The following is a 21,448-nucleotide window of genomic DNA, read 5'->3' as shown; positions in this document are numbered from 1 at the left end:
ATCATTTTGTTGTCATCTTTAATTTGTTTATGAATGTGGTTAAAATTAATGAAAATTGTCACTTTTGTACGTCAATTTTATTATAAATAATGAGTAAAATAAAGGGTAAATAGCCATTTAAATTACCAATTTTGGTCAAACTCTGGTCTATCCCACAAAATTTAAAATCAGCTAATTAAACCACTGTTTCGATTTTTCTAGTTTATCGGTTTATCCCATGGTCGAATCTTAGGTGGAATCTTTGCACCTCTACATTGAAATCCATCTTGAAGTCTCAATCCAACTTTAAGATCAAGCTCCTTGTTATTACACTTTGGATTATGCACACATCGTTATCATGATTTAAATCTCAATCCATCTTGAAATCTTAGTCCATGTCAACAATCCATCTTGAAATCTTAGTCCACGTCAACAAATATTCCACCTAAATTCGACCATGGGATAAACTAGAAAAATTGAAATTTCGTGATTTAATTAGCGCATTTCAAACTTTGTGGTATAGATCGGATTAGGGCTGGGAATTCGGTCATCGGTTAGTCGGTTAACCGATGACCGAACCGAAAATGTTGAATTTTCGGTTATCGGTTCCATTCGATTCCGACAGTAAGGCGTCGATCGGTTATCGGTTCGGTTCAGTTCCGATCGGTTAGAACCGAGAGAACCGGTTAATTTTCGATTATTACAATATCAACTTAAAATTTGAGTTGATCAAAATTCAATTAATCATATTAGAATTAATTAAAAATATAATAATGTACAATTATGTTTTTAATAAGATTGAAAACTTAAATTAGGCTAAGATTACGTAATTTACTACTAACTATTATCAATAACTATCATCTAATTTTAGTTGATTATGATTTGAAATATAAACTCAGATTATAAAATCTGAATTATAAACTCAGATTCAAAACTAAAAAAAGCCCCAATTTTCTGCCATTATACAAAACCGCCGAGGCGCCGCTACTCCTCTTCAATCTTTCCCCCACTGCCCGGCGACTCCTCCTATCCACCGCCGGCGACTCCTCCTATCCAACGCCGGCGACTCCCAGCCCTGCCCCGACCAGCGACCCAGCTGCTCCCTCCTCCCAGCTGCCCCGATAAAAACATATTCGGTTCCGGTTCAGTTAACTGGAACCGAAATGACACTATTCGGTTAGGAACCGAACCGAACCGAGGCCAATTCGGTTTCGGTTCCAGTGCTTCTACGTCGGTTACATTTGGTCTCGGTTAACCGAGTTTTCGGTTCGATTAGAACCGAACCGATCGAATTATCAGCACTGGATCAGATTTTGACCAAACTTGATGATTTAAATGACTATTTACCCTACAATAAATAAATTAATGAAATATATACTTATACAACAAGATTTTAAAGTGATAAAATGCTAGGAGAACATGATCACATTAGACACTAGACTGATAATTAAGATATTTTAATTAAAAAATCACTAATAATCGGGCAGAAAATGCAGAAAATAGTATTCCGAAATACCAATAATGCAAATTCTCAGCACCACCACCAATGACACCTCGAAAAACCCTAAACCCTAATTGTCCGGAGATATTCTCCCTTGAATTGAATCCACACGGAACGCGTAAGTGTTCAATCATAATCATGAATTGCAGCTGATTCCTTTCGGAGCTGGAAATCTGCACTATTTTTTAAATTTATATGAAGATTATTAGAAAAAATTTGTTTATTCCCTGATAATTTTACTGGTCTGACCGCAGATTGATGGCTTTCCGACGGAGCGTCGCCGCGCGCGCTAACACTCTCTATCAGCAGCAGCGAGTCGCCGTTCCATTCTCGCACATCGATCGCGACGATGGCGACAGCGAAAATTTACCCCGTCATAGCCCTATTTACAATGGCAGTGGGATCCCCGACATTCTGCGGCAGCGCAGGCAGTTCGCGGCCGGACCAAATCTAGGAGGTTTTCACGGATCGAGGAATTTGTTCCAGGATCGGAGATTTGCAATTCCAGCTGTTTCCGCGGCGGCTTCTGTGAGGAAAATGTCAACTCTTGAAGATGGGGCGGGTGGTGACAACATTGAGATAATGACTTACATGGAGGATGTGCAGGTGGCACGGGCGGCCCCGGCGGTGGGTGAGGTGGCAGCTGCGGCGGCAGACTCGTTCTTGCCTGTGGCTGCACTGCAATACTTGATAGATTACGTGCACAAGTTTACAGGGCTGAATTGGTAAAAATATTTTGATTGGAGGATTTTTATAAATTATGGATTTGAATGCATTTGCTTTATGTGATTGTGTTCGTATTAAGATTCTTAACAACTGATTGGTTGTGTTTAGGTGGTCTGCAATTGTTGTTACAACGGTATTGATCCGGACGCTTCAACTTCCTTTTACAATTCATCATATTAAAGCTACTTCAAAATTCACTGTAAGTCCGACATGATTTTTTCCCCTGTTTCCGTCGGTTTGTTTTGCTGTTCGACTGTGATTTTGGCTTGAAGGTGGATTGCCTAATTGCGTACTTGTTTCTTCTATGTGTTTGTTCTTTGTTGTTTTATTACCAAGAAACCATACTTCTGGTTGGCCAAATGGCTAAACTTATGTATAATTATACACGATGGTTTTAGCTGTTTTAAGTTATTTTCAGGAAGCTCTCATCTTTCCCCACTATGCTCCATAGAAAGATCTAGAAGACATAGACATGTTGATTACTTGAATATTGATAGAATATCTTTGAAAGAAGCCAAAAAAGATTTTGAGCTTGTCCAAAAGAAAGTAAATGCTGACATGCTAAAGAGGATAATGGAAACTGAAACATGAAAGAGAAATTCTAAGTGATGATTGGGATGCCCCTCCCCATTTGCATTTTCTGCTTCTGTCAATACCCTGTGTAGTGTCATCAATCTTTAACTCCATGTACGTGGTTAATAATGCATGCTTCTTTTGCTAATACCAATATTATGCCTTATGATGCAGCTTATAAGGCCCAAATTGGAGGAGATTCAGCAAGAAATGAAAGATAGGGTATGTGCATCAGACTATCATTAGGTGCTTCTGTGAATTTCTTCTTGATTGCTGGAATTTGTAAACCCATTTGTGTTGCTTCATATTGTTACGCTTATACTTGATTTAATTGCTTCAGACACTTGACGAACACACATTGGTTGTTTCCAGGATATGAGTCCTGCTGCTGTGCTTGAAGGCCAGGCTAAAATGAAAAAACTATTTAAAGAGTACGTGCCCCCCCCCCCCTTTTTTCTTTTTTTGATTAAGAATTAATCACTGGTTTACTTTTGCTTGATTTACTCTTTTGGGTGGTCCAATTTTTCCCGATTAATTTATGTGGCAAGGAGCTCTTTACTTTTGTAACTCTGTATTGCACTTATTTCCTCCTCCAAAAGGCCAAATAGGGATAAAATTACCTTATTGCTACATTAGACCATATACACTTTTAGATCCACCTTCCAGAATACAGTGATTCTATCTAGTTCACTCTACTTCTAAGACATCCATTCGATTGTGTGCATAGATGTCGGTATTATAGCATGCCTTCCTTCAACTTGTTTTTAAAAGAAATCTGGAAAAGTTAAAAAAGTATCCTGTATAATAATGTGAAGTTGATTACATGGCTGTCAAAGTAAACTGGTGTAATAAGATTATGTTAGAGTGAATGATACATAAATCAAATATTATTGGGGTTGAGTTATAGTTTATGGCCCCATCTTTAAAGTCTTTTTAACGAAATTACTCTAATTTACCCTAATTTTTAATAATAACTACATTGCAGAAAGTTCCAATTTAGCCTTCCACCTAGAATCAGGTGTTGAACATTTGAATTAGCTCAACAGATTGTGGCATGGAATATACAATAAATGATGTGGAAACTAAACTGACTTTATAATTGCAGACTTCCATTTGAGTCAACGTAACTGCACCCATTTTTTGTACACCCATGCAAGAACCTGGCTAGCTGATTCAGTTTTTTGACATCTGATTATCATTCGCTGGCCAAAGCTGGAACTTTATGCAAAGTTAGAGGCTGTTCCCGAAAAATACTACTCCCTCCGTCCCAACTAAGTTGAGACATAACTTTTGGGCACGGAAATTAAGAAATTGAGTTGAAAAGTAGGAGAGAGGAATAAAGTAGGAAAGATAAAGAGAGCGTAAAGTAGATAGTGGAATAAAGTAAGAGTGATTTGATATTTTGTTTTTTTGTTAAAAAGGAAATGCCTCAACTTAGTTGGGACATCCCAAAGAGGAATACGACTCAACTTAGTTGGGACGGAGGGAGTAAAAAATTTGGCCCATAAATTAGACTGAACCATATTATTAAATCCTTAAGTCTAAGTGCGGTTACGCTGAATCAATAAATTGCTGGATGACCTTCTCATAAGGAGACGGAAAGGACTGTGAATCTAACGAGAACTATGAAGCCCAATTGTTATTATTGTTGCTGTTGTTCTTATGGTTATCATCGTGGGAATATGTATTTATTGTTGATATACTGGGATTAAGAATATGCAAGTCACAGAGTGGTTGCATCTTTCTGTTGCAGATATGGCGTGACACCGTTCACCCATTTAAAAGGAATTCTATTTATTGGACCTGTATTTACCTGTTTCTTCTTAGCAGTAAGATCACATTTCCTTCAACTCTTATAGATGATTCCTTCATCTCCCTGTACATTTGTGATTATCACTCAAGTGTTTCACTTTTAAACTGTCTGGTACTACTGTCTTGTCACCTCATGTGTAGATCAAGAACATGGTGGAAAAGGTCCAGTCTTTCCAGCAGGGAGGAGCATTCTGGTTTACTGATTTGACTACCCCGGATACAATGTATATTTTTCCAGTTTTGTCGGCATTGACATTTTGGATAATGCTGGAGGTCAGCCACTTTAACTGCAGTTTTGATTCCTTGATATCTGTCAATACATGTTACTATATTCTTGTATGCTTTGAAAAAAGTGTCCAAATCATTCTCCTTTTTAATACTAAGGGTCATTACGGGATCCTATGTAATGTGACATACCGTTTTCCTGGAAGATCTTATTGCTCGGTCCACAATTAAAATTTTTCTAGTTTGAGTAACAATCCTTTTTTAGTGCAATGCTCAAGAAGGTTTGCAAGCCAATCCAGCTGCCAAAACCATCAAGAACGTCTTGGGAGTCTTTGCAGCTTTGATGGTCCCTCTAACTGCAAGTTTCTCTAAGGTATGTGGTATTGCACTGCACTCTTCAGTATCCAAGTTAATGGAAGAATAACTAAATCACACACGATATCTACTGCAACTATTCCTTTTCTAGTGCTCAGAGCATCCGCAATGGAGGATGTCCCGGCGGACATCGGACCGCCGTGCGGGACATCCGCCGTTAGGCGTAGGAGGGGCGGATGCGGACGTCGGCTGCGGACACCTCACATCCGCGGCTTTTCGGCGACGTCCGTCCTGACGTCCGCCATTGCGGTGCTACGACGGACGTCCCGCGCGGACGTCCCGATTTTATATTTTATTTTTAATTTTTTTAAAACTCTATATATACGGCTCGTTGAATTTTCCCCGTATTCGTGTCGAAATTTTAATTCCGTAATAAATTGTATATTTGTGAATTTGTGAATTTTTATTATTGTGGATGTCCGTGGGGATGTCCTTGGGGATGTCCGTCATTGTGCAGTGGGATGTCCTTATGACGTGGCAGTGCAGTGGGAGGTCCTTATGACTTGGGAGGAAGTGTTTTTGGGAAGTCCAATGGGACGGATGTCCCATTGGAGATGCTCTCATACTTTGCAATGATGATTGTTCGGCAGATTTGGATTCATATAGATATCCCCACCCATGTGGTACTTCATTGTACCATACATTATATATTTGTAAATAAGATCCATCTGAGAACTTATTATGCACCTTCATTATGGAATAGAAAAACGTCGTATAATTGTCTCCACAGCCTTCATACAATTTTGATAGCAATGCCTTCTAATTTTCTCCCAGGATCTTAATGCGCATAGAAACACATTGTCATGTCTTTACTGCTTCCCTTTGTTTTTTCCTCATTGCCCTAATCTCCCTCCCTACATCTTCAGGCTATATTCTGCTACTGGATCACCTCAAATCCGTATTCCGCCGCGTACGGATTGGGTGAGTCCTGTGTATGTATAATCAATCAAGTGGTGTACAATTTTCCAGTTCTCTGTGATTCTTGTCAAATGATTATCGTTTTCATATACTCCATCTGCAGCCTTTGAAATCAATTTCTTCGAAAATCTCATCTTTTTTTAATACCCTTGAGTTTGCAGTTATAAAGAAGCCTGAGGTGAAGAAGATGTTGGGAATCCCGGATATTCCAGTACCACCGCCGTCAGCTAATCAGAAACCCGGTGAATCATTTTTCGAGGTGCTGAAGAAGTACAATGCTGCCCAACGGCAGTTGAATCCTTTACCGCCCCCAACAGATAGATCTCTATCCCCACCACAGCAGTCTTCATCACCATCATCTGCTCCACCGCCGTCAGCTAATCAGAAACCCGGCGAATCATTTTTCGAGGTGCTGAAGAAGTACAATTCTTCCCTGCAGCAGTTGAATTCTTTACCGCCTCCAACAGATAGATCTCTAACCCCACCAGAGCAGTCTTCATCACCATCATCTGCTGATGAAATGTCAAAGCCAGGAAGTCGGAAGTTACGGTCAACGCCGTCATCGGCGCTTAGCCGGAGGATTAAAAAGTTAGGTAAAGAGGTCAAGGGAAGGAAGAAAGGGAATAAGAGATCTTCCGGGTGATGGAAAACTAAGAAATATATAACCAAAGAAATATAAGTAGTTATTTTTAATAATGCAAATTTAATCTCATTCTGATGTGATCCTCGTCTCGACCACGAAGCTACGCACGAGAAGAGGAAACATAGCTTGGCCCGAAGTCTTGAGTTGGATTAAACGAGTAGAAGAAGTTATGATTTCCTATTATTTAGGAGCTAATAAGTTTAGTTAAAAAATATTGGGTTTTATCTATCTCAATAATAGGATTTAATATTTAAATTAGGTATTCTATATTAGGTCTTAGGATTTACGTGTAGTTAGACATTTGTTAGGATTTGGTTAGGCTATTATTTTAATAATTATATTATGTTAGAATTAAGATTAATAGTTATCTAATTAAGAGATTTATTAGATTTTTAGGTTTCATATTTGCCTATAAAAGGCGTGTAATATGAGTCGAGAAAGAGAAGTTTTTTGGTGATGAATAATATTTTGTGATTTAGAGTCTTTGATTCTTTTTCGTCGTCTTGAATTTTCTTGTAGCAAAGTGCGCCTTTATTCAAGGCATTTATCGACTTATCAATCGGACATTCATATTCGACTGTGGCGTCATTCATTCCATTCACACCACCATCATCACGTCGAAGTTCACATCCATCGTATTGTAATTATTTTTCTAAATATCCATCTTGAACTGGAGGAATGTCATGGCAGATTCATTATTTTCGATTTATTACAAGTATAGCGAGCCGTGGTGAAGGCCAGAGGCTAATTCGTTCAGAGAGGTATCGCGAGAGCGTCGTGAGCCAGCGAGGCGCACATCACATTCTCTTAGCCACTAATTTTTGTACTTGGAAATTACCAGCCTATTTAAATAGAAGTGGTGCTAACTAAACTTATTTAATTATCAGAATAGTTTGCTCTGGGGAATAAGTTCCTCTCTCATCATATCTAAATGCATCATTTTGTTGTCATCTTTAATTTGTTATAGAATTTGTGTTTTTCTACTTAAATTTGTTTGTTATCTCTTTTATCAGTTTTAATCAAAGCTGGCGTGTTTGTTGGATAGAAAGAATAGAAAAATGACCTGATTTTTGAGTTGTATATATGGCCCAAGTTATGTTGTCTGTGGAAGACCAAATTTGAATATGGATGTTTTGATTTTGCCTCGTCACCTTTTTTTTTTTTTTTTTCACTTCCTATAAACAACCCAATATGTATTCTTATTTTCAATTTTTCATACCATAATTCACATTATTCTTGTACTTGTTTCTTATTCTTCAATTTATCAATTCCACCATGTCCAACAATGTTATCCATCCAAAAAAATCCCAGGTCGAAAGCAATTTTAACTTCTTTTCGATGGAGGGATCAACCTATTATTGTTGAACTTTAACTTACAAAAATGATTATAAAATCCATGAATAGTGCAAGGGAGAAATATGTATTCGATCACTATTATGGATGCTCTAAGCCATTTAAGTCACCAACTATAATCAATGCCAAATAAAAAGGAAAAGGGAGAAAAGTTGTAGATTTTTTCCTTTTGAGGCAAATTGTTGACATCACATATTGGTGTTAATACGTGATAGTTTGAATCCACCATTTTTGACAGAAAAAGGAAAAGGATAAGGATGGGTGTGCATGATGATGAATGTTTATAGTGATGTAAGATTGGATTAGGTGGCTCAGCTTCGTGTCAAAATTGTTCTTGTTGATTCGCGAATCATCACTGATTCAAATGAAAAAAAAAAGATAAAAAATGAAATCAGTGTGTTTTTTTCTAAGATATTTCTAAGATAGTTTTAATCTGCTAAAACGAAACAGTGTGATTTCTGACATAGTTATATGTGACAATTTCAGATTGGCCTTTGCTGAATGGGTTTGGGTAAGTGACTAAATAGCTATATATAAGTAACAATTTCAGATTGGCCTTTATTGAATGGGTTTGGATAAGTGACTAAATATTTTGAAGCTTCGTCCCTATGCATTCGCAGTAGTCAGTTATGTCGCATACGGCATACTCATTTGTTAGATTGTCAGCCCAAAAATAAAAAAATAAAGTGATAGATCCAAAGTTTGAGACTAATAGTATCATAAAATTCGTCCCCAAAATCTACTTATTTAATCCCTATATAAATTAATATTGAACCTAAATTGCTTTCGGAAAAATAACTCTAAAATTAATTGTAATCGCAGATTAATTCAATCTCAAACAACCAAACAACATAATATCACGGCTATATAATGTTACTCAATTTTGATCACGTATGTTTAATGAACAGAGTTGTTCGAACATACAAATGTGAATGTGGGGGGCTATTTTTTCTTTCTAATAATGTTAGTACTGATTTTTCCGTAAAATAGTCAATATAATTTACTTCCATATATGTAGATAAAGTTATAATACGTTTTTAGCAATGAAATCATTACGAAATGGAGAACATTAGTGAAATGTTATTAGCTAGACAATTACAAAGAATTAGCATATACACTATGAACATCTCTGGTGGCGCTCCTCCCACTAGTATTTCTATTAGGACTTTCCACAAAAACTTTCTGCCACGTCATTACTAGGACTTCTCATTCCACTGCCACATCACTAGGACTTCCCACTAGGACATCCACTAGAACTTCCCGCAGTAAAATTTAAATTCACAATTATTCAATTTACGGAATTAAAAATTACGGAATTAAAATGTCAACATGGAATACAGGAAAATTCGAATACTTTATTAAATTTTTACAAAATACATAAAAAAAATTACATGATTTAAAAAAAAATTACATAATACTTAAAAATTACATAATCATAAAAAGTCGAGAAATACAACTCTCGGCTCTCACTCCTCCTCGTCCCCGTCGCTCGTGCCGTTGCCGCCTCCGACGTCCCCGCCCCCAATCTCGACGCCATAATCATCAATGGGTGGCATTCCTAAATCGCGCCGACATGCATCGATCACATCCTTGCATATCCTTTTGTACACAGGATCGTGCGTGCTAAACCACCTATGCATGCTCTGCATTAGGGTCTTCGTTAGCTGCGCGCGGGTGAGACAGTCATTTACATCTGGGGCTTCAGGGGCCTCCGATTTCACCTCGTAGGACCCGCTGCGGCTGCCGCTTTCCCTCGCCATCCGCTGCGCACCTTTTGCCCCATCGGGCGACAACGACGGCGAGAGTCTGATCGTGGTAGCGGGGACACCTCCTCGGCTTCGGGGAGCTCGTGCGAACCAGCACTGCTGCTGCACTCACCAGAAGAGTTGATCTTCATCCGCTTCCAGCCCGAGTCGACACCCGCACAAAACTTTTGCAAATCCCTGACCACGAGAAAGGCCTCCCATTGGTCAAACTCTTTGAACTTCAAATCTTTGTCGGGGTACTGGGACAGGGCCCGGTTCTTCACATCATCCTCAGACACGCCGCTGGTTGCCATGCGCAGGTTGTTTTGGTAGAGGGTGGCAAAACGACTGAGCTTAGGCCTCAACCGATCCCACTGTTTCCGGCATTGCTCGGAAGTGTGAGGCTTCGCCCCAGCCGGTTTGAGTGTTAGGTAGGCCTCACTAATGCGATGCCACAATCGGTCAATATACTGGTTCACCCCGACATAGGGATCCTCGACTACACCGACCCAGGCCTTCGCAAGTGCGGCGTTTTCCCACACGGTCCAGATCGACCTCTTCTCACCCTCCTCCTCTGCCCCCGTTTGCGAGGAAGAGCTCGGGGCTTTCCAGTTGCCCTTGCCCCTACCCCCGCCCCTGGCCTTGCCCTTGCCTTTGCCCCTGCCCCTTGCAGCAGGCTCCACCTCATCGGAAGTCTCACGGATCGGCGATAGCCCCAACTTCTGCCCCAGCTCCTCAAAAGAGAAAGTCTCGATGCCGGCGTACTGAGTCTCCGGAACAGTACTAGGGGAATCATCGGCCAACAAATCTATATATGGGCAATAGACAGATTCCCTAGGCGTCCTCGGGCTCCTGTGCTGCATCGACCCACCCACCCCCGCCATATTTGGCGGCGTACCGCCCATCCCCGCTGCCCGGGTATCATCCCACCCACCCCCGCCATATTTGGCAGCATACCGCCCATCCCCGCTGCCCCGGGCATCATCCCACCCATCTGACTCATCCAATTGTACATATTGCAGAATATTTGGGGAGTAATCCCCGCCATCCCTGCCATTTGGGGATTCATCCCCGCAAAGTTTCCCTCCGTTTCGATGGAAAACGCGGGTGTGTTTCCTCCGCTAGTGGTTGGGGAGTTCCTATTGTACTCCATTTTAGTAGAAATGAAACTTGTAGGTTTAGAGAGAGAAACTTGTCAACACAAGTGGTGTGAATGAAATGAAGTTCAACGAGCCCTATTTATAGAGTTTTTTTATAGAAAAAAAAATATGTTTTGTCGGACGTCCGCCCGCCTGTGGGTCGGATATCCGAGCCCATCCGACGGACGCACGGGACGTCCGTGTCCTACCATTTTGCTCACTACGACGGACGTCCAATCGAACTTCCGCGACGTCCTATTGCGACGTCCGCCGTTGGAGATGCTCTAATGAGACTTATTTTTTTTAGGCCCCAAACCCTAAATCCTAAACCTTAAAGCCTATCCCATTATACGTGAAAGAAAAAAAACACACTCTATTCTTACTTTATCAGTTCCTAGACGTCACCACGGTTCATGAACCGCCGGTTCCCGGTTCAGAACCGGCGGTTCCGGTTCAAAAAAATATGGAACCTGAACCGGCCCGCCTAGGGTCAGGCGGTTCCGGTTCCGGTTCCGGTTCAGTCACGGTTCCAAGCCGGCGGTTTCCAGACGGTTCGGGGCGGTTCGGACCGCCGGTTCAATGCCGAATTTTTTTATTTTTTATTTTTTAATTTTATTCCGGTATAGTACTAATTGTAGAGTTGTAGGTGTAGTTGTAGTCTTGTACTATCGAATAAATAAATAAAACGAGAATGACAATTGACAAATTGAGTAGAAGTCGACATTGGAGTTGGAACAATTGGAATTTTATTGAAACAATCATACAATCATACAAATTTGAACGATATGTGAATGTCGATATTACAAATACAAATGTTGAAAATTGAAATTACAAAAGAATCAAAAGAATTAAATAAAAAAAGTTGAAGTAAAAAACAATAAATCACAAATGTAAATAGATAGTATATATATATACTCTTAGTCGGCATGCCTACGCCTGCATGCCTATACCCTAAACCCTGAAAAGCTACCGGAACCGCCGAACCGGCGGTTACGGTTCTTGATTTTTCGTGAACCTGAACCGGCCCGCCTAAACCGCCGACTCCTATCCGGTTCCGAACCGCCACCGCGGTTCCGGTTCACGGTTCCGAACCGCCGGTGACGGTTCCGGGCCGGTTCGGACGGGCTGGTTCGATTTGGTGACGTCTATCAGTTCCGCTGCTTTTTTTTCTCAATCCTGTCTTTCATTTTAACCACTAAAACACTAGTACTACTTATAAATCTGTGCCTTTAAAGAAATGTGTCATCTAAGGAAATGGAGTATACTACTACTAAAATAACAATACTAAAAAATACTACTACATCCCAACGTTACTATATATAGATATACATATTTCACATTTCACACATATTCCAGCTGCTGTTTTCAAGAAAAGAAAAAAATGATTGAATCAGTTAAGGCAAGCCATTCACAATCACATAATACAACAGAAACGCGAAAAGGGTGCCGGAAAAGAGAGCAATCTCCCGGAGAAGGGCCGTCGGAGCGCCCCTTAAATTATGGATTGGTGTCAATTCTAGGGCGCATGAGAGTGATGAGGGATCCCATCATGGTGATGCCCCCGCGGAGTTTACCCGGCGGCTACTCCTTTTTCGCAGCTTATGGCTGCGGCGCCGGCGCTGTGGTGGCCGAAACCTGCTCCGACAAGCTTCATCACTGCTTGGAGAGGCACGCGGCCGCGGTGGCGGAGGAGCGGATCGGGTGGGGGCAGGTGGTCATGGATTGCTTCAGTTCCATCTATGAGGAGCACACCGGGTCCAAGAGGATGCTCAAGTTCACGGCGGTGGTGGCGGCGCCTCACAAGGGGGAAGTGGTGGTGGTGAATTCCGGCGGTTCGAGGGCGGTGCTTTGGAGTGGTGGAGTGGCTCTGCCTCTTTGGAATGATCCTAATAAGGTTCTCTCTTTTTTTTTTTGGATTTCATAAAGTGCTGATAATTTTCGTGTCATTTTGCATATATTTTTATAGAGAGAATCTCAATTTTAAGACTATTTGTATTTTTTTATTGATAGGGAGATGAGAGCGTGAAAACTGAAGAAGGTGCAATAGTTTATTTGGAAAATTTATCAGGTATGAACATGTCCTACACTAATTCAATTGAATTAAGACAATATATACTACGATAATTGGGCCCAAGTGTCAGTGTGTCACAAAATTAATGAATCACATGTACAACTTTTTTTTAGCTGCCTCAACACCGGCCCAACCTTCTGACTTGGTAGGTGAAGAAGAATGTGTGAAAGCTAGCCGAAGCTCGGAACCGGAGGTGAGGGTGATAAGGAGAAACGATGACGGTGACAACTTTCTAATAATAGCATGTGGCGGTCTATGGGAAGTGGTTGGGAAAGAGATGGCATGTGAAGTAGTGAGGAAGTGTCTAAGGAGGTCGCCGTTGGAAGGGGGTGGCGACATTTCTCAGGCCACCGCAATGTTAGCCGAGCTCGCCATTGCCAAGGGCAGCAAAGACAGCATTGCTATTGTTGTTCTTCAACTCAACTCAACCTAATGATGTTGCCTTGCTATGCTTGGACTAGTTTTGTTGTGGTTAATTTGTAAGAGACTATTTTTTTTTTTGGGTTTGTGTGGCTCTACTTTTCTATGTGTATGCTTTTTCTTTTAAACTTTTCAATGTGTATGCTTTTTCTTTTTAATACTCTATACTTGACTAATGTGCATTAATGAGGTGATACTACAAGATAGCATCAGTTGCAACTTGCAAATTTGCAATAGATGGATGACTATGTCTTTTACTACTATTCTTATCCATTTTTGATACTATTATAATAAATAGTTATAGAATAGGTCTGATGATTGTTGGAAATTATATTAATCTACTACTCCAGTAAATAGTTTTAAATGTGACTCACATAATTCACTGTGAATGAGAAAAATGATTAGAGAAAATTAACTAAAAATACTTTACAAAGAGTTACCTAATTGAAAAGTACTACTAACATATTATTGATTTCAATCTGTGTGTAGAAAGGGTAGAATTTTGCTCTTAAGCACTACCATAAATTTTTTTACAATATAAGATGTACGGATTTAATTTAAAAGAAATACATGTTATATCAATATTAATTTAACGAAGCGGTATACCAATATAGGCGTATATAGTAGTATAAGATAAATTATGGAAGCCCAGTGCAATCCATCAGGCCGCAACATACATAAAAAGCCCAAGCTCTGATAATTCATTTACAATTATTTTCCGGCATAATCTGCTTCCCTGCTGCCTCTCTCCCTCCGTCGGCGACTCCTACACACGGTTAGCCTTCTTTTTGCTATAATTGTGTTAGAACACATCATTAGGCTCTACTTATTGTATAATTTCTCTCAAATCTCAAACTATGTAGTATTCTGTAAGCTGCCTGCTATATAATTAGGGCTTCAAAGTCTCCATCAATATTTCTGATCTAGGAAGCTCTGCCTAAGTCTGACTGGTTTTATTAGAACTGTAGCTTGTTTTTATCGTCACGCGATACTGAATGTTTAGTTTTCCATTACGAAATTCTTTTTATTTTTATATGGTAATGTTGATTATCAAAACTTAATTAACTTTAGAGCAGTCCTTACCACTTATTATGATAGTGTGCTTGTAGATTTTAATTGAATTTGATAATCAACATTACCGGTTTTTGTTTTGCATAGTTGTGGATTGTTACAGCTTCTTCTACTTGAATGTTTATTTCTCATTGCTACACTTGTGCGAATAAAGCTGGAAACGATTCCCATGGCGAAATATATGAGACATTCGTTATCAGACATTCATGTGTTTGTCTTCTCTAAACTATGGATATATTAGTCATTATCAGTATGTAACTTAAGAAATGAATAAGCAAAATCTATTACCTAAATATCAATTGCCTTTTTCATAGCGGAAATGACAAATTTGCAATCACCAAAACTTTTTAGGGCAGGAGAATGGAATTCCTGCAATTATATAAATTATTGCCTTTTGAATATTTTGTGTCAAATTGAAGGAGAATAGACAATGGCTCTAAGGCGTATGCTTGGATTCTCTGATGGAGAATTGATGCGATCGGATGCAAAACCATGTTCGCGGCTGATGAGGCACACTGCTGGAATTTGTTCTGTTGGAGGAGCATTGGGCTTTTGGACTCTCTGCCGCTTGTATTATGGTATGTCTTTATACTTATCCCTATCGCTTAGTGTATTTTGTTATTAAACTCTCTGTTTCTATTTGACGAGAACATTCTTATCATTTTGGCTTAATGCTTGGCTCTTCAATTTTGTGCCAAGGCAGCCAGAAAGTTTACCAATTATATTATCTTGTTCTTCTTCATTCTTGTCTACCTTTTTTATTCATGAAGTGAACTGATTGTGTTGTGGAGTATTCTTTGAAGTTGAGTTGAAGGGATGCATAACAGCATAAGATGCAAAGTGTGGATTGAGACTTAATGCAATTGTATGAAAATTAAAAAAAGATGAATACTCATGTGATTTTCATGATTGATTTAAATTTTAATTCAGCAACTTAGTCCTTTTCTTAGGTCTCGGACTCTCGAGTCACAGTCTACACTTCCCCGTAGTTGAGCAGTCAATTTAGTATTTTCAATGTCCGGAAAATCAGAGAGATCAAGTAACCTTAATGCAAGTTTGATTGAGTTTTCTAACAAATTGCTTGATTTACAGTGTTGAACATTTTTCACTACTGTTTCCTGCTATTTAATTTTGTTAATTTTTATTACTATTATTATAACATTTTGAGGCTCCATCTTGGTCTTTCATCCAATCATTCTCGAATGAGTCCATTGATATTTCTTGTTTTGTTGGCAATGCAGGTCCTAGAATAACAGTTCCTCGAACTCTTAGGTGGGCTGCTTGTGGTGCTGTCTCTATGAGCGCATCCACAGCTTTGTTGGTTCGTCTACTCAGCCCTGAATGTGAACCCCAAAACATAGCTGCTTACGACCAGAAACGATAACTGTGGTGGTACGTTGCTTACTTCTTTGAAGAAAACTTGATTTAGCTAGAAAAATGAACGAGATCTATGAATCTCAGTGTCGAAAGACAAGAGTGTACTCTAGTTTTTAGAGGAGACGTTGTGGTACGGATATACATCTATGACAGTTTATATACTCCATTGTGATATTATATGATGTACCGCTGCAATTTTGGTGAAATTCTATTTAGATGGTCAAAAATACAATGAGAATGCCACTTTCTCTTGATTGTTCATCAAATTAAGGAATACAAAAAACTCAAATGTCACTTCCTTTCTTCCACCTATATCTCAACCTCATCATATACGCTATCAACAAGAAATTGAATTTAATGATATACATATCTATCTACAAAATCAAGAGAGAATTAGTGAAGTGCGTGTGAAAGAGAAGTGTATACATCTATACAAGAGTGTAACTTGACACCAAAACTTGCACTGGTGAGGCCGGCTGAATATACACGAACTCCATAGTCTTCCCTGCGCCCAAAAACTCCATCCATTTTGGGAAAAAGTAATCGTCACCGGATTTCGTGAGACCCCAAAGAGGCCCGTGTATATTCAATATACGAAGCTTCAAATTCTTTAATTTCTTAGAAGATTTGTTGCTCACTATAGCCGAGTATCTATAGAAAGTCTTGCCTTCCGCAATCCATGAATTCGTCACATTCTGCTCAACAATAATCAACCCTGCATTTTGAAACAAATTTATGTCTGAACCACTGAAAAAGCTCAATCATGTACATGTAAATGCTTCGTAATGGTGTATACCTTGGCCTCGATCTGTGGCTGGTTTCGGATTCTTCGTCTCGGGCAGCTCGACCGAAAGCAGCTGATTGTAGCCGTTGTGACCAGCATGTAAGCGGGCCAACACGCCAACAAGAGGGGCAGTGTTGTAGGTGGCCGGTTCGGTTTGTTCATAATTGTCTCTCTGGTCGACGAAGTTGTCATAAGCATCGGGGCCACCTACAACAGCTCCGGTGAGAATGTTAGGATCACTGGCCTTTCTGCTAAACCAAGAAGCATAGCCTCCCCTGCAGCTGACAAATGAAGGATCCAGTTTGTGGGATACAATGGAGGAAGCTCTATGGTGCACTTGTTGAGGGTAGTTCTTCCCATAGCCCACCATGTAACTCGTTGCTCGGGGGTTGTCTCCAAGAATGTAGTCCACCTAACCAAACCAAATGTATATGGCTCAATAGACCCGCTATAATCAAACACTAGATATGCAATTCAAAACAGTCAGTCTGTCTCACCTGAGATTTAGCCAAGGCAAGAAGTTGGGCCGGAGAGACGGGGCCGTTAGGGCAAGCGAGGGAGGTGGAAGCAGAGGCTAGATAATCGGAGTAGACAGACATGAGAAAGGAAGCAGTGGTAACAAACTGCATATTGTTCCATCGTTGCCGGAAAATGAGGCCGCCGGGAGTTTGCTGGGCATTGCACGAGCACATGAAAAACTCAGCCTTGTCTTTGTATCGCTTGAATATTTCTGTATGCTTGCCCCCCTTCCCGGCCATTAGGAACTGCACAAAACACCATTTACTTGATTTTAAGTCCTTGTATAGTAAAATAAAGTAAAATAGGAGAATGAAATAGTAGATATATAGGTACCTTGGCAACGAGGGTTTGAACTCCAGCATATTTAACATCCCAACCAAATTCAGTGATGGCCCATCCGGTTCCGCCGAGTGCATCGCCATTGTACCCTAGGTAATCCAAGTAGTACTCACTGTTTGTTGCCTTGTACAACCATGCAGCGCCCCACAACAATTCATCCTGCACATATACATTATACTAACAATTCAGTGTATACTTATGAAATACTTACTATATTAAGGTGGACAAAGGTAGAATTAATTTAATTTATGTATGTACATTTTATTAACAGTGTAAGGGATGGACTTACGGCGTATCCGCTGACAGAACGGTAGTATTTCTGCGCTACGGTGATGCTACTATCATATTTGCCTCTGTACTTGTCCGCAAATTCAAATAGCTGAAAAAAATTAACATCATCTTGTAAATTTTTTGATAGTACTATCTTACAACACCGAAGATCTGAGTCTATAGTAAAATATCATAAACTGAACATTTAAGTTTTTTGATACTCTTCTTCCCTAAAAAAATACTACTCCAGTAAGTAGTACTCCGTACGTATACAGTCTGCCCAATTTCATATTTTTATTCTTTTATTCTTTCGTTGCCTGCAAAAGGCAATTTAAATGAAGACACATGTTTAAATTTTTTTTTTAAAAATAGACTACAAAATTAATGAAAATAGTCTATAAGTTTCATGGCTAGTATATGACGTGCGTAGACACCGGAGTCATGCTAACATTTCATGTGTCGAAATCAACATTAAAGTAAGGCAATTGACAAACATTTGAAAAATTAGAACAATTAAAAGTTTTCGTACTATTTTTTAGATTATTATGAATACATAGTATTAAACTAAAATTGAGTGAAAATCCATGTTAAAAAAAATATATGAACCTGATGAGCATGTTGGAGAAGCTCCGCGGAGTAGGAGGAGTTGTAGGAGCGGAAGACAATGGAAGCAGCAGCCATGGCAGCAGCGGTCTCGGCAGCAAGGTCGGATCCCGGGTGGTCGGCGTCAATCTTGTAGGCATCTCTTGAGGTGCTCATGTCCTCTGGTCTTTGCCAGCAATAGTGGTCTGTGTTTCCATCTCCAACCTACATAATTAACATTAAACATTCATCATATTTTCATATATCACCTAATTCCTTTACAAATGCAAATAATTAATTTGATGAACTCACTAAAATAAAAGCACCATAAAAACAAAAAAATGCAAATAATTAATTTGATGAATAAAAATGGCCCATGCCTTTCGAACCTGCGACCTTCGCGTTATTAGCACGACGCTCTAACCAACTGAGCTAACAGGCCAGTTGGTTTAAATTGTCAAATAAAAGCACCCAGTATTATTGTATTTGATGTGGATGGTACAAGAAAATTTATTCTCTTATTAAAATTGGTTAAAAGGAAAGAAACACTTATTACTATTATTATTCCAAAATCTTACCTCTCCATAGAGCACATAAGGTTGGGGATGAGCTTTGATGAAATAATCAGTCCCCCACTTAACAGCGTCAACGGCATGCTGAAGTTCGCCAGCGCTATCAATCTGGCCACCGTATTCGATAATGCTCCAGCTCATCATAGTAACCGTGAAAGCCATCGGCAGTCCAAATTTCACATTATCTCCGGCATCATAGTACCCTCCGACAAGATCCACCTGCACTATTCCAACACTATTATTAATCCAAATTCTCTTCAAAATCGTCGCAAAATTTAACCCCGCACTTACCCCGCTGATCTTGCCGTCACTGAGGCCGGAATCACCCCGCCATTGAACTCTCTGGTTGTCGGGCAAGTAGCCGGATCTCTGAGCTTCGAAGAAGAGAATGCTCTTTCTTAGAGCTTCGCCATAGTCATGTCCGGCCAATATCGCCGGCGCCGGACAAAGCAAAAAAATGACTAGTAGAAATAGGGCAGCCATCTTTTAGCGAAGAGATAAAGAGTAATTAAGTATAGTTAAAAATATAGAATGAAACTTATTTGTTATATTAGTGTTTGTAATTTGTAAATAAATAGTAGTACTACTATAGTTAGCAAAAATGGATACGATTTGGAGAATGAGAAGAGATGTGTGTGCATATATATAGTGGAGAGAGGAGTTGGAGGGAACGGTGGTGGAAATACAACTAAAGGAATAAATTTAGGTAGAGATCAACGAGTTTTTACAAGTATAAAAAAGAGATAATTATTGATAAATTATTCAACTTTGACTAAATTCTTATTTTATAGACCAACTTTTGCCCTTGTCTAAAATCAATTTTAAATTAATCATGTAAAATTTCAGTTTAAAATAATGATAATTAGGTAAGTTACGTCGGTTAATTTGGTTACCTCGAATTCTCGGCGTAAATGAATAAGTTTGAATCTAACTCAAAATAGTAAAATTACATGAAACTCAAAGTACAATAGTACAAGTATCTAAATTGGTGTATATAATCAGAGTGGCAATAAAAATGACAAAGTGCCGATTATTTAAAGGGAAATGCGCAGAGATACGCATGTGTATTTGCTAGGAAAGATCGGCGTCGGATCTTCCACGTTTGAATTGAGGTGGCAAATATATGTGCATGTGTGTGTGTTTCTATATTACTTATATATATTGATTTGTGTTCGAGTTTAACTATAATGTGGGGAATAAGTTAATCAAGATGTTTTTATATTGTCTTTTTGCAAGTTGTCGATTTGTGAAAATTATTAAAATTACGAATAATATGTTCGAATTGTCGGTCGAATCTTGGCTTGTTTCTTATTGAAATTGAAATTTTGACTTTTATCTTATTGTGATAAGTGTAGCAAGGTAACTAATTAGTTTGATGAAGTTGCCAAAAGTAGTAACAATGGGAGAAGTCAAATTCTAAATGATGCCACCCCAATTTTTTGGCCCTTTTCCAAAACATTTAATTTGGCCGACATTTAAATCTTTTTTTATTAGTTTTAAAAAAATCAAAATTTTATATAGAGTTCTCCACGACCAATTTGAAAAATTCGTCTCCCAACCCATATTAGCAAAAATACATTAGGTGCATTGCAAATTCGGACGCACCAAATCAACTCACAATATTATTAAAATATTTGTGTATGACTACGTAGGTACGTATAGAATAATATGCAAGATCTTATTTGACCCTTGAATTTATTTTGGACGAGAATTCGGCAATATCTTTGTTATATTTTCATTAGCCTTGAGTTAGATGAAATTCCACAAAACCATTGAAAATTATTGTATGGTAGAATCTCGACTGACTATAAAATTTAGGCGAGTTGACATTGATTTTTTGATTGTTTATTTTGGTGTTGGGGTTGGGGATGGGTTGAATGAAAATTGACCCAAATGCCTAATAAAACTATGAATTTTGTTCAACACTCAACAAAGTAAAATTTAATTTGTTCTTGTATAGAAACAGAAAGGTGTCGGTGCAAGTTTAAAGATGCAGCTACAGATCTCAAACTCATACCCCCTGTACTTTGCATTTGTTTACTATTCATTCTCTGATTGTTGCTAATTAAGGTAATTACTCTTGGAGATTTTTTTAAGTACTTCTAGACTAAGATGACACATTTTTTAATTTATACGAGATTTTAAGTGTTGTTGATTAATGTGTTTAATTGGAGAGAGAAAAGTGGTATGGTGTATTAATTGAAAAGAGAAAATTATTTTATTATGAAAAATAGAAATATATCAAATTTCCAAACTGAACTATTTTGTTACTATCAAACATCCAAAAATAAAATTGAAAACATATCATGGGCTTCATAAGCAATGATTACTTTTGAGTTTTAGAGGCCTCATTGCTCCGATTATGTAATTGATAGTAGTACATAATAAGAGTAGCAACTAAATTGGAGCCCACTTCTATTGTAAAGAAGAAAAATAAATATGCTAGGCCCAAAT

At 38.9% G+C, this 21,448-nt stretch overlaps 4 protein-coding genes and 1 non-coding gene across 9 annotated transcripts; 3 read left to right on the top strand and 2 right to left on the bottom strand.

Annotated features, from left to right (window-relative positions):
* Positions 1 to 1,465: 1,465 nt before the first annotated feature.
* On the top strand, positions 1,466 to 7,249 carry LOC125214765 (mitochondrial inner membrane protein OXA1-like). 2 transcript variants are annotated; one of them, XM_048115910.1, is made up of 11 exons: positions 1,466 to 1,598; positions 1,735 to 2,008; positions 2,087 to 2,205; positions 2,315 to 2,405; positions 2,954 to 3,001; positions 3,152 to 3,210; positions 4,533 to 4,608; positions 4,733 to 4,864; positions 5,082 to 5,189; positions 6,058 to 6,112; positions 6,271 to 7,249. In XM_048115910.1, exons 2-11 carry the CDS (start codon positions 1,739 to 1,741, stop codon positions 6,750 to 6,752), a joined length of 1,440 nt encoding a protein of 479 aa, XP_047971867.1. In that variant the 5' UTR covers positions 1,466 to 1,598; positions 1,735 to 1,738; the 3' UTR covers positions 6,753 to 7,249. The 2 variants fall into 2 exon arrangements, with proteins under 2 accessions (XP_047971867.1, XP_047971866.1); XM_048115909.1 differs by having other exon boundaries at positions 1,735 to 2,205.
* Positions 7,250 to 12,328: 5,079 nt separating this feature from the next.
* LOC125214221 (protein phosphatase 2C 51-like) lies at positions 12,329 to 13,608 on the top strand. Of its 2 annotated transcripts, none has more exons than XM_048115153.1 (3): positions 12,329 to 12,883; positions 13,000 to 13,057; positions 13,210 to 13,608. In XM_048115153.1, exons 1-3 carry the CDS (start codon positions 12,371 to 12,373, stop codon positions 13,491 to 13,493), a joined length of 855 nt encoding a protein of 284 aa, XP_047971110.1. In that variant the 5' UTR covers positions 12,329 to 12,370; the 3' UTR covers positions 13,494 to 13,608. The 2 variants fall into 2 exon arrangements, with proteins under 2 accessions (XP_047971110.1, XP_047971109.1); XM_048115152.1 differs by having other exon boundaries at positions 13,174 to 13,608.
* A 493-nt stretch (positions 13,609 to 14,101) lies between these two features.
* Positions 14,102 to 16,134, top strand: LOC125214222. Of its 3 annotated transcripts, none has more exons than XM_048115154.1 (3): positions 14,102 to 14,255; positions 14,971 to 15,129; positions 15,793 to 16,134. In XM_048115154.1, exons 2-3 carry the CDS (start codon positions 14,982 to 14,984, stop codon positions 15,933 to 15,935), a joined length of 291 nt encoding a protein of 96 aa, XP_047971111.1. In that variant the 5' UTR covers positions 14,102 to 14,255; positions 14,971 to 14,981; the 3' UTR covers positions 15,936 to 16,134. The 3 variants fall into 3 exon arrangements, with proteins under 3 accessions (XP_047971111.1, XP_047971113.1, XP_047971112.1); XM_048115156.1 differs by having other exon boundaries at positions 14,130 to 14,255; positions 14,979 to 15,129; XM_048115155.1 differs by having other exon boundaries at positions 14,144 to 14,245; positions 14,970 to 15,129.
* A 75-nt stretch (positions 16,135 to 16,209) lies between these two features.
* LOC125214220 (endoglucanase 19-like) lies at positions 16,210 to 19,577 on the bottom strand. The gene is made up of 8 exons (XM_048115151.1): positions 19,286 to 19,577; positions 19,001 to 19,213; positions 18,447 to 18,647; positions 17,860 to 17,949; positions 17,565 to 17,729; positions 17,210 to 17,476; positions 16,725 to 17,124; positions 16,210 to 16,643 (listed from the first exon to the last, which is right to left on the bottom strand). The coding sequence occupies exons 1-8, from the start codon at positions 19,475 to 19,477 to the stop codon at positions 16,357 to 16,359; spliced, it is 1,815 nt and encodes a 604-aa protein (XP_047971108.1). The 5' UTR covers positions 19,478 to 19,577; the 3' UTR covers positions 16,210 to 16,356.
* On the bottom strand, positions 18,793 to 18,864 carry TRNAI-AAU. Its single transcript has one exon. It is a non-coding gene; the product is annotated as a tRNA-Ile (tRNA).
* Positions 19,578 to 21,448: the final 1,871 nt, after the last annotated feature.

The sequence above is a fragment of the Salvia hispanica genome, chromosome 3 (genome assembly GCF_023119035.1).
Source record: "Salvia hispanica cultivar TCC Black 2014 chromosome 3, UniMelb_Shisp_WGS_1.0, whole genome shotgun sequence".
NCBI lineage: Eukaryota > Viridiplantae > Streptophyta > Magnoliopsida > Lamiales > Lamiaceae > Salvia > Salvia hispanica.
The sequence above is the reverse complement of the archived record's forward strand: the minus strand, read 5'-3'. Positions and strand labels throughout refer to the sequence as shown.